This window comes from Megalopta genalis, chromosome 3, assembly GCF_051020955.1.
Source record: "Megalopta genalis isolate 19385.01 chromosome 3, iyMegGena1_principal, whole genome shotgun sequence".
Taxonomy (NCBI): Eukaryota; Metazoa; Arthropoda; class Insecta; order Hymenoptera; family Halictidae; genus Megalopta; species Megalopta genalis.
Genome location: NC_135015.1, coordinates 21,682,435 through 21,694,743, shown reverse-complemented (window position 1 = coordinate 21,694,743; position 12,309 = coordinate 21,682,435). Strand labels below are relative to the sequence as shown.

At 51.8% G+C, this 12,309-nt stretch overlaps 1 protein-coding gene across 2 annotated transcripts in view; it reads right to left on the bottom strand.

Moving 5' to 3' along the window:
- LOC117218953 (dipeptidase 1) overlaps nt 1-12,309 on the bottom strand; it is a 124,221-nt gene that overhangs the window by 50,514 nt on the left and 61,398 nt on the right. For both annotated transcript variants that reach the window (XM_033467719.2, XM_033467718.2), the window contains exons 5-6: nt 8,989-9,139; nt 2,583-2,652 (exon numbers count right to left, since the gene is read on the bottom strand). In XM_033467719.2, coding sequence (XP_033323610.1) covers nt 2,583-2,652; nt 8,989-9,139 — 221 coding nt within the window. The remainder of the gene's footprint in view (nt 1-2,582; nt 2,653-8,988; nt 9,140-12,309) is intronic.

The window sequence follows — 12,309 nt, the reverse complement described above, 5'->3', positions numbered from 1 at the left end:
GTATTACGCGATCCTCTCCCATTTCCGGGCCATTCGGCGTTTCGAGGAATATCGCGCGACACGTACGGGTAAACAAATTGCTCCGGAACGTTCGTTCGCGAAAGAAATAAAAAGAGGATCCGGGAACGATCGTACCTTCCGCTAAACGATATTTAGGCCGTTCGTGATCGGGAGAGCTGGCTCGAGTCACGGTTTCGAAACGGCGCGGCGCGGAACGGGCGCCCTTAGCATTCGAAGTATGCGCGTTTAAAACGCGAACGATTGTTCCGCCGGGCTGATCGATGCCGGCCATAATTTTCTTTCGCATAAGCGCTACGTCGACCCCCGGCAATTCATGGACGGGAATTCCGCGGATACCGACGGCCAATTTTCATAAATAACACGCGGTTCGAATTCTCGTTTTGAGGGCTGCAACGATTCGACCCAGGCGTTTTCGACTCGCGATTCCCCGACAGAATTCGAAGACGACGAAAGCCCGCCTTTCTTCCCGGGCGAACGATGATTTTTCTGACGAAAACGCGCGAGTAGACCGAATCGAAAGTGTCAGCTCCGACTCGATAAAGTAATTCGCGAAAGCTGTGTCTATGCAGTTTCTGTATGCGATTGTCTTGTCACTGTCTTGCGATCGAATCGGACAATTTTTATGTCGCATAAAAATCTGCGGTAAATTATTCAGACAACGGCGATGTAAAGAGACTTTCGTAGAAAATGATTAAAAAAAAAAAATAATAAAAACAGCAAAATGATAAAAATTTGATGACTGAGAATTCGTTCGAGAAGAATCGACTGCGACAATTCGCAGCAATAATTTTCCAGTAATCGAAGGAAGAAGAAGCGGAAGGGAAAGGGTAAAGTAAAATGAATTAACATACGAAGAAGTTGTAAAGCGATCGAAAGAATAAAGGAGGCATTATACGCTGGAAACGCGAAGCTCGAGAAAATTGCAGGAGCGAGGAAACCCGAGCGATCGGTCTGGCGGGAAGGGAAGACAATTTCGCAGACAGAGAGTGAAAAACATAAAACACGATGGTGGCATGGGTGTAACGGTAACGCCGTAGCCAAGCATACTGCGGTTTGCCGTTTCCCAAGACACGAGGTATCCCGAGTTCCCGGCGTCTTCGTTTCCCATCGAGCCAGCGGCGTGGCACGGCGTGTAATTCATTAGGAACGTTCGGCAAATAGATTCGGCGAGGTGCAGACTCGGAGGAATTCGCCGGGATCCGTTTTTCGAGGCGCCCGGGACCACCTTTTCCGCGTAATGGATACAATAACACTAGGTTCCAATGAGGCCATTCACCGAACCGCCGCCACCCGGCGAAAATCTATCTTTCCCTGAAATTCCAGTCGAACTTCCGATATTTATGGGCCACGATCGATTCGGCAGAGGTTAAAAGGCACGGGTAGATTTACGATCGGTCGCGACCGAGAGAGAGAGAAAGAGAGAGAGAACGAGAAAGCGGGCGCGTTCGTTTCGCGACGGAAACGGCGCGACGCTTCGCTCCGCGCCGCGCGGAGATAGACAGCTGGCGCGGGATGTTTTAATCCAGCGTGTAAAACACCGGTGTTCCTCGTCACTCCGGGCAAATCCCGGGACCAAAGCGACGCGACGTTTTCTTCCCGGCGAACAAAAAGCCCCGGCTAACCCGGCCCGAGAAACCCGGCACCCGGTTCGTCGGCTTGTTCCACCGTGCGAGGCAATTCGTGTCAATTACTTCGGAAGCGGCGAAGATTATCGGAAGCGGGTACATTGAAACCGCAGACCCTCGCTCTGCACCAACACCTCTCGAACCGATTGCGATCGGATCGCAATTTTTGGCGATTACCGGAATTGGATTACGGGAATTAGAAGTCCCTTCGCAGTTCGTTCGGAGACTGCGGATTTGATCGGTTTCGAAGAAAAACGGTGAGAGCGAAGATCGTCGCTCTCGCGATCGATGCGGACAGTTTACTATATATCTTGCGTACAGATTTGCTGGAACTGTTACTCTGGATAATTCTGTTCGTTACGGATGGCTATAGTTAGCAGATGGATTATAACCGTGGCTTTAGCTTCCAATTACGCGGAGTAGTCGAATCGATATATTTCGATGATGCTCGAGCTGCCGAAGCTTCGCGAAAAAAGATCGTACGACGATCTAATTGGGCTCGTTTCGAAGCTTAAAGTTTCTACTTTCGCAGTCGTTGGTTTATCCTTCTTTAAAGATATGTTTCTGCATCTTGTCAAGAATTTTTCGAAGACACGATCACGAGCATAGACAAATTTGTATCGTGTCTGACATCGCCACGAATCTCGTCTTTACGGCGTTGTTAAATTATATCCGCCGGTGTCACCGATTACAGTACAGGTTGTTCCATAATTATGTTAACAATCGGAAAGGGGTGATTCATGAGATCGTTCGAAGTAACTTTTTCCTTGGCGAAGATGCAATCCGCGGCTTCGTTTGCGAGTTATCAATGAAAAACAGCGATCAACGAGAGGCGAGCTCGGCGCGATTTAACACAACCATGGGACACCCTGTACAACGGGATCGAGGGTCGTTAAGTATATAGAAAGGTTTTCAATAAATGAGATTGGTACTCACCTTGCCGAAGTCGGAGAGGCCACCGATGTGAGAGATTCTGCCGGGTTCATCCACTGTGCTGCATTCTGCCCTAACGAACCAATAGGTCAGTAACTCAATGGCGACAATCCTCGGTGTATATGTATATATATATATATTATTGTCCTACAATGCCCTTTAATCATAGAGTCCCATGTTCGCAATGCTAAGCAACGCGGACGGAATTGTTCCGTCGGACTAATGACCGCAGAGATTGCCGCGCGTCGCGTACAAACGCCTTGATTTGAAACGTTAATTCCTTGGAATGCGCAATCAAAGGGCGTGCCGGATCGTCGGCTGCAGGCTGTTTACAAATATACGACAAACTATTGCTTCTAATCCCTTTGTAGGCGGCGACCGTGTCCACGGGATATTGGCCTGCTCGGATCCCTAATGTCACCCCGGGACAGCTGTTCCACCAATCGCTTGCACGCGATCCGATCTTCCGCGTCAAAAATTCTATCACGCTGCACTCTACTCTTTTGGCTTCTGCTCGCAAAATTATTCCAGCGATGCGAATGTTCATTTCGAAGCCACGTGTATCAATTCATCGTCGCGTTTCGATGGAACTTCGCTTTCAGCTACGACGCGGTGAAAACATTTTCTTTCGTTTTTTCTGTTTTACGCGCACCTCGTTCATCGAACTCGCTCTTATATTAATATCTAGAGATCGTTATCCGGTAGTATCAAGTTATATACATTATTTCGTACCCGCATAAACGATTCGGGCTACAAAGGGTCAAGTAGAAAAATGTCCGAGCACGATTTAAACGATTTTCGACGCACAAAAGAGTCGAGGTTCGAACCGTTGATCCTTTAAGTACTCGGCCCGTAGATGATAGGGGCGAGAGCCGCATCGTTAAACTCGCGACGTTTACGATAAATTTGGTCTACCATGATTTTTCTACAATTTATATTGCGAATACAACGTAATGACATAAAACTGGTATAAAATGGATCGAGCGTGCAGTGTCGCGGTCGATCGTTTCGTAAATCTCTGAAATTCGCGGCGAAGTCTACAAGCCTGGGAAAAGCTGCATACACCTCTTGGCCCCGGTTGTCGGCGGGCGTTTATGCCGGCAACGAGATTAACAATTCTTCGCGCGGATACAAATCATGCTCGACGGAGTCCCATTGAAAAGAAGAGCCGGCATTGTCGGGCCCGGCGTCGCTTTAGCCGTGAAACTTGCCCGGGGTTCGTTTGAATGCCGGTGCCCGAATTAAACCGAGATCCGCGCGAGGGATTCTGGATGTCCCGAGGGGCGCGCGCGAGGGGCCGCCAGAAGAAGGGTGCGAGGGGAGACGAGCAGGGGAGGGCGACGCGGGCCGAGAATAAACAAAAATTACTAACATGCGCCCCGCACAACAGTCGGTCGCCGTCCACGTACACCAGTGTAAACAGAATAGACTCCGGGGCTCCGACGGTAAATGGAACTTTAACGGGTCGAAGTCAAACAATGCAACGGAACTGCCGACGTTCCAGGCGTCACCCTCTATATACCGTGACCTGGTTGACGCGGCCCGGCCGGATGCAATATGATATATACACATATATTGTGTACATGCATGTGTACCTGGCCGACGACTCTGCCTGGCGGCGACAGGGATTTCCGAGATTAAATTATTAAAATCGACGTGTCACCGGGCCGAACAGTTTCCCGTTTATTCCGGGCCGGCACGGCGATTCGACCGGCGAACGATAGCCGCGGACGTCGCAGGATTCGTGACCGTCCCTGATAGGATTAGAGATGGACGCGGACTACGATCGGGCTCCGAGGAGTCCGAGCAATTCCGGCCCGATAATCGTCCGTATTAGCGCGATGTTCACGAGCCTGGCAAACAGACCGACGATACCTCGACGCCGCACCGGCTGCCCGGCCCCGGATCTAGGTCCGAATTCGACGGCGATACGGCGATGTCTCTCCAATTGACGCTCGGATTGTGCAGAAAAATGGACAATTTTGGAAGAGGAGACACGATTGTTCGAGCCTTGTGGCTCTTTTGTTATGGTTATCGATTGTCATCAACTATAAAAACGAACTGCAAGGCTCGAAATTGTCCATTTTTCTGCACAATCTGAGCGTCAATTAGGGAGACATTACTGCACACTTCGCGACGAGAACACGGCGCGCTCGAAATTCTTCCCGGACGACGTCGAATTCACGACTTTGCGGATTTAATCGTAATCTGCTGGTAATTCTGCGATTCTTCGTATCTTTGCAGCTTCTGGACGGCGAGCATCGTGTCCAATAATCTGTCTCGACCGAAGCATTCGTCGCGCGTGACTTTGTGGAATTATTCGGAACAGCCGAGAAGTACGAAAAAAAAGAACACACGATACGACACAAAATCGTGGCATGTGACCACCGAATTGCCTTTGAATCGTGACAAAAAATTAGAAATAAAAAAGTTAAGTCATCATTTTTATTCTAGCATTGCCTTTTTATCCTAGCTGCCTTTTTTCGTCGACTGTCCCAAGTTTCTATAAAAACGAGCCGCGAGGCTCTAAGAATCCCAACTTGGTATTCTCGGGTCTGCCGGTTTCAATTCCGACTTCTAAACATTTCCGGAAGAAATTGCTGTACCACGATGATCGCTCGCGTGTCGTACGCAAAGTCGGAAAGGATCGAGTCCTGCGGTCGTTACGAAGAATCGGGCATCGGTCGTGTTTAGGAGTCGATGGGTTCAGCGTTAACGAAAAAGTTCGCGAAGACGTCGAGGTCGCAGGTGTCGCGTGTCAAGCAGTTTTCCGCAAAGTTGCTTTCCGTCTGAACGTTTTTATCATGCCCCGGGCCGCGGAGCGCGCCGCCTAGAAACGCAGCTGCCGTCCCTCCGGCATCGACGATCGATCGTTTAGGGGACGCGTTCCCGGTCCCGACCCTCCAGCCTTTTTTCAGCGGCGGGGCTCGATGAAATCGACGATCGCGGTTCAATCCGAGCAACCCTGAAACCGACCTACGCGTTGATATTTATCAGCGTATCGCCGGAATCTATCGCAGTCGTAAAACGCGCGGTCGTTCCCGGAAATACCGGGACGCAGATAATATTGTTACGGTTCCATTAATCCGGGGATGATTTATGGTGCCGGTGGCCGCGCAATTCCGCGCGCCCGAATATAAGGGACGTCCGGCCTCGCGCGCGTGCCTGCCACCAGCTTTCGGGAACGGAGATCGAATCGCCGATTTGTTTCGACTTTAATTGGTTCGCGCTCGCGAAGGCAGCGGCCGAGCGATATCCGTCGATTTTTTTGTCGGAATCTCGGTTGGTAATTCAATTTCTCCGGGATGCTGTAAAATCCGATTCCTCCGGGCTGCGATGTAATTATTTAAATAGGAACTTCACCGGGGTGAAACCGCATTTTGTCGAATCGCAACGCGAAGTTCGGAGGGCGAAGGATATCTCGTCTATTGTTCCGTTGTGCTAGGAATTGCATGGTCGGGGTTCTGATTGTTTCAAGACGTTCGAATAGTGGCTACGAACAGGAAGATGTCCTGTAAATTCTTTATAAATACAATTCTTGTTAGATGCTTCTCACCTATAATTTTTGGGACTTTCGCCATCTTTCCAATAGAAAGGATACCCTGATCTACGGTAACACTGATCATAAATTTTTCCGCCATTCGCAACAAAGTTTAAAAGCGCTATCTACTTTGTTAGAATTTATTCAACCGTGCACAGTGGTTGTATACGACTTCGAACTTTAAAACCTTGATCTCGATCGAACGTACGAGTCACGAAACTAAAGGGTTACTTCCACGATCTCGACGACGAAACGACGAGAATCCCTTGGCACGATCTCCAAGGGTATTGAATATTTTTGTAAGAACTCTGTAGCTGCAAAATCGACAGACGTCACTCCGGTTTCTCCGAGTCGACGTTCGGCGACGCTCGGTGGTTGCACACGGTTGCTCCGAAACGAAAATAGAAGAGCAAAGTTTCCCGATAGTAATGAACCTGGCAGATTGTGTCGAACCAGTTTCTCAATAAACTACGAAGCTCCTCGCCGCACGGCCCGTTTACAAATACCGTACGTTCATAATTAAACCGGAAGCGGGGAATGGAATAAAAGAAAAAAAAAAGAAAGAAAAAACCGACATCGATCGAAGGAACAATTCGACACAACTTCGTAGGTCGGTTGCCGTAATTTCGCCGAACGACCGCGGTTTCCCGAAGAACTCGAAGCCACCGATTAACAAACTTCCCTTGAACTTTCGGGCAGAAATGAATTACACAACTTTCCACCGGCGATAAAACAGAATTTCCCCGAACGAAAAACGTAGCAAAAATCGTTCGTTTCGCGCAAGCATCGTGCCTCGAACACGTTGCACGAGCGCGAGGATATCGGACACAGGACGCGACGTTTCGTTTCAAGCTAATCAGGGCCTCGCTATTCGCGAGATAAATACGCGCTCGCTTGAAAAATCGCCGCGCTGGCAAGACAACGCGACAGAGGCGATCTCGAAGCTTTTTTCGAGCTGTCGCAATTCGAAACGCGCACTAGCCGCCGTAACAAGTTTAATTTTCCACGCGTCGCTAAAATAAATTCGAAGCTCGCGCGAGCTCGCGCGCGCGCAGCCGACGCGACGCGTCTCCCGCTCGCGGATGCAGCGCCGGTTCGTTCCCGGCTTTTTATTGTTCTCCACCCTCTTTTCTGCGTCGTCAGTTTTTCCGTTGCCTAGTTGCAGTCGGTGTCGCCTCGTAAAGGGGAATTCGTCCATTGTTTGTCCTCGAATAATATTTCTGTCGACGGGCGAGCAAGCGCCAGCTGGGACGCGCCACCGGCAACCCTTACGTAATTTCCGGTCCCCGATTTCCACCCGCCCCCTTTGCTCTCGTCGCGTCGCGACACTTTCAGCTGAAATGGTCGCCGCGACATTCGACGGGGCCGCATTATCGGGGAACTTCTCTCTCGTGAAAAATACTCTCGGCCAACCGGGCCGGCGGTAAACTAGCCCAAAACCGGGCGAACGCTGCCCCCGTTGGCGGCAACGATCCCATAAACTAGAACCGCGGGGCTGTTGCAGGGCTGCCGCGGGGTCCGAGCTGTTAACGAACCCTGGATTATTCGCTGGTAAAAGTCGCCACGCGGGTCGTTCGTTTTCTGTAAAAGCGACTACGGGATTCGCGATTCGAGTGATTCGAACCGATCCGAATTTTCTTCAAACTGTAACTTCAACTGAACCTTATCTCGACCGAGATACGTCAGATTCGAAGTTTCCCGCCGATCTTAGCTTCCAAATAGATTCCACGGAGCTCTTTTAACGCAGTCGCGGATCGATGCGAGTTCGAACAACGTCCCCATACGCGCGGATACAATTCGAGGAGACCGAGACAAGAAAGAACCGCCTACGAACCGAACCGAATACGAACGGGTTTCCGCAGCGACGTTTCGCGACGCTGAATTAGAAAAACCTGCCGATGCTTCGCGTTTCCCGCGGCAAGTTCGAAAGGGCCCCCCGGGGAGCGGATTGCGAACACGATGTCGCCCGGATCCGGTTCCGAGCGATTTCCGTAAAAACGTCGGCGAGACCGGGGCAACTTTAGATTCTACCGTGAAACATTTACAACGTCCTAGGACGACTCGGCAGTCGCGGTTCCTCGTAGAACGGCGGACTTTCGGCGGAGGGAGTTCCGCAGGCTGCTTGCCGGCAGAGCCCGACGGTCGAAGCGATCGCGTCGGGAGGATTTCTGCCAGGGTGCCCGGTGGAGAACGAGCGCCCCGGTCCCAGTCGCGAGAATCTTTTCACGTTCGCCCGCGCCACGTATCGCGCATACGTATGCTTCGGGCACGCCTTTGAGATCTTGGAAGCGGGCACACTTTGTTGCGAATGCATTTTCAATGGAACTCTGATCCTGTTAGGTCCGCTCGCCGTCGGCGGAACTTTATTCCGAGGACGAATTCGCTCGTACGTAACGCGTCGCGTCGCGCCGCGGCCGCGGCGGAATCGGATCCTCTGCGCGCGACAGTTTCGGATTGAAAGTTTGATTTTATTTGATTGTTGCGCGCAGCTGCGGTTGTTTCCGCGGTCCGGACGATACGGGGGAACAACACGGTCGACGCGAAACTTTCGAGGCCGCGGTTCGCGCCCCTTTGTTGTATCATTTGCGGCGCGTTTTTATTGTGCGGCGATAAAGCTGCGCCGGTGCTCGCCCGACAGTATAAATAGACCGACTATCTGGCATGTCTGCGTTTCATCAGTTTCAGCAACGCCGCCGTTTGTCTCCGCGTTTATTTTCTAGCATCGCTATAAAAAGCTGCGTAACCATGTCGCCGGTATTTTTAATCCCGATCGACCGCGCGAGCCGGGCGGGCTCGGCCGCGGGTATTTTGCCGCGCGCGAACATGGTCCCGTGATTCTTAATTCGCCGTCTTGATTGGCAAACTCACCAAGGTATATTACAGGTGTGCGTGAGGGTGAGATATCTGGCGCCCAACTCGTACAGCATCCTCAGAACCGCCAGGCTCGTTCCGACCGCGTGGCCGCCCTCCACCCCTATCAGGCTCGCTAATCTACCCTCCTTGTGCGCCCTCTCTATACCTGAAACGAAACGAAGCGTCTTCGATCAGTCCCGAGACGATTTCGCTCGGACTGTTTAACCCATTCACTGCCAACTACGAGATATCTCGTAGTATGCGTCTGTACCAAAAAAAACTGCCAGCTACGAGATATCTCGTAGTGGGTGCTGCAAGTTTAGATTGGCTGCAAATGGCTGTTCGAGTTAGGAACTATTAGATAGGATGAATGAAAAATGTATATAGTGTAGAGAACATATTGATTATAGATAAAAAATACTGTAAATGCCATTGGAATATTATATCGGTAACTTAATATTATTATATTTTGCAAAACTTCATTTTTTCTTTAAAATAAAACCATGGCACCCAGAGCAAGACGCGCTAAATTCGCGTGGCAGTCGATGGGTTAAATCGTTCGCTCGATCGCTTAAGTTACGGCAATCGAACGAACGATATTGCTGTTGCATTGGGAACAACGGAAAGGCTGATGGGACTGTGAGAAATATGTTCGGAAATACGTGTTTGAAAAATTAGCGAAGGAAGCTCGGAATTGTTATAAACATCGTCGATATCGTTTTAATTATAGCGCGCGCTTGCAGGGAAAATGACCGAACGCGACAACGCGATTTCGATTATTGTCGGTCTTTGCGATCCGTCCGATGCAAAAGGTTTGCAAAAGGTTTGCGCATTTTCGTACGTAAAATGCGAGAGCACCGAGCAAACGCCTGACACAAGAGCTAATAATTAGGACTCCGTGTACGAGGACGATCGCTTGTCGCAAGCCACGATACACAAGGAAGATGACGGATCAGAGGGCTATGGAAGAGCACTCGAAGGAATTTCAGACGATCCAAAGACCCTACGAGCTCTTGGAAAGACCCTCGGGAGATCTCGAAGATCATAGGAGCCCCGTAAGCTCTTTGGAGGGTCCTCGAAGGGACCTCGGTGATCTTGGGATCCTGGAAGAGGTCCCAACGGACTCTCGCTATTCCGGGAAACCAAAAACAAGGTGGAGGCCCGGAGAGTGACCCGGAGAATCCTAAAAATCACTCGAAACTAAAGATTCCGGAGAGAAGGATGTTTCTGCGGAGGATCGCCGCGGTTCGTTGAATCCACGGTCAGATTTTCGCGCTAATCGCGGTCCTTGTAATTTTGCCGCGGACAGTGTCGCTGCCACAATTTACGACGCGATATTTCAAGGAACGAATATCCCACGGCATTCTGTCACACATATTTTCAGATCGGCGGTTTCGAAAGACCGCCGAGTTTAATCGAAAACAGCCGAAGCGGCGGGCGGTCGATCGATAAAAGTTATCAGTCACCTTCGATCGACTCGGTTTAATTAAATCATTGAAATTACCCACGGGCAGAGGGTGTTATCTCGCGGATCATTAATTACGAGGCATAAACGGGGGCTTGATTAATGCCGACCGAGGGATAATGGAACGCGGGGGAGGGCAGCGGGGCTTTCGAAGAACACCGTTGGCCACTCCGAAAATCCTCCTTGCGGCGGGTATTTTGTCAGTATTTAGTCAGCGCGCCGCGAATTCGATTCCCTCCGCCGTTTAATCGTTTTAATCGAACCGAGCCGTGTAAAGGCGGGCTATCGGGCCGCGTGAAATCGGATTCGCGGGCTCGGTGTCGTTCGTATTCGATTAAAACACCGCGTACAAATTGCGTTAGGTTCGGTGCTTCCGGTACACCGACGCGAGAGGATCGGCCGTGCGGCGGTGCAGCGGCGGTGCAGCGGCGGTGCAGCAGCGGTGGTCGGTCGGTGCTCTCGCGCTTGCATCGCTCGCGAGCCGGGAGGGACCGGAGAGGAGGGCCACCGTCGAATTGCCATTTGTCGCGGGGACTTGAACTTTCCCGCCTTTGACCGGCCGCGATCGAGCCCCCTCGAGTTCGCGTTAATGGAGGACCCATTCTGCGGTCGCGCGAATTTACTCGCGGCCGGGATGTCGACCGCGAATTGCGACCATGAAGCGACCCGCCGCGCCGACCTCGTCGACCTCGCCGCCGCGCCGCCTGCCGCTTCTTCCTTCGATCCATTCAAACTTTCCGCCCCGAAAATCCACCGGTAATTCAATTTCGATATGCGCCGGGACTTCGGTAATGGCCCGCTAACTGCGGTTCGGCCCCGACGACGCTACAGTCTGTCGCGAACCGTCCTCTCCTCCTCCTCCACCGGTTCCAAAACTCCTCGTGCCGGCGACTTTTTCGACCGTTTCGTGCCCGCGACTCTTTGCCAAAGTACCAGCCAGCGCCTTTGAACAATTTTAGGCAGCGCGACGGCTCTCTAATTAATCCGCCGAGCTCGCGACAGCGTGAATTTCAGTTTGGCGCAACCGCTGCGAACGGCAACAGTAAAAACGCTCGTTGACGAAATCCGAAGTTCGAGTCCGCGGGCTCCCGCTTTCGTATCATTGCGCCGGATGCCCACTCGAATGCTTTAAATTGGAGCAAACCGCTCGAGGGCTTCGGGATGTCGCCGGCTCGGTGCGCGACGAATTAAAAAGCGCGCCGCGATTGGCCGGCTCCGCGAGGAAAGCATAATGGAACGACGCGCGACGCTCGGCGGCGACAAAAATTAGATACGAAAACCGAATATTTCCGAAAAATTCCGAAACCAAGGTGCCGCCGTCGATGTGGCAGTCTCGACAACGCGATCGCGAAGTTGCCGAACAATTCCGGTCGCCGTCGGAACCACCGATCCAACGAGACTTCGGAAGCCTGTCGCCCGTCCTCGAGATGATTAACGAAGGAATATCGTGGATCGCGGAGCTTCACGGTCCAGCGGTGGGTCGACCGAGCTCGGACCGCCGGAAACGCTCGGACACGGACTATTAGCCGGTCGCTCGCGAATTACGTGTTTCGGAAGCGGCGAAGACTGCTGTCGCAAGGGCTCTAGCAAATGCGAGAACTCGCCGGTAACTCGCAGTCGCCGACCGTCGGCGAAGTTGGCCTCGGCGCGTTCGGTTCCGCGGACCGTTTCGCCGCGCGGAAGTAAATCGAGCGCGCCCCGTGGCACACGGCCATTTGTCCCGACTTTAATTTCCACGAGCCCGATTACGCCGTGTTAAGCCCCTAATGGAGGAACAACCGAAAAAGGAACGCTGTCGATGAACCCCGATTTACCGCGCACCCTGATTTATGGCCGGATACGTTCGTGCCCGTTCGGCGGCGTGCTCGTTC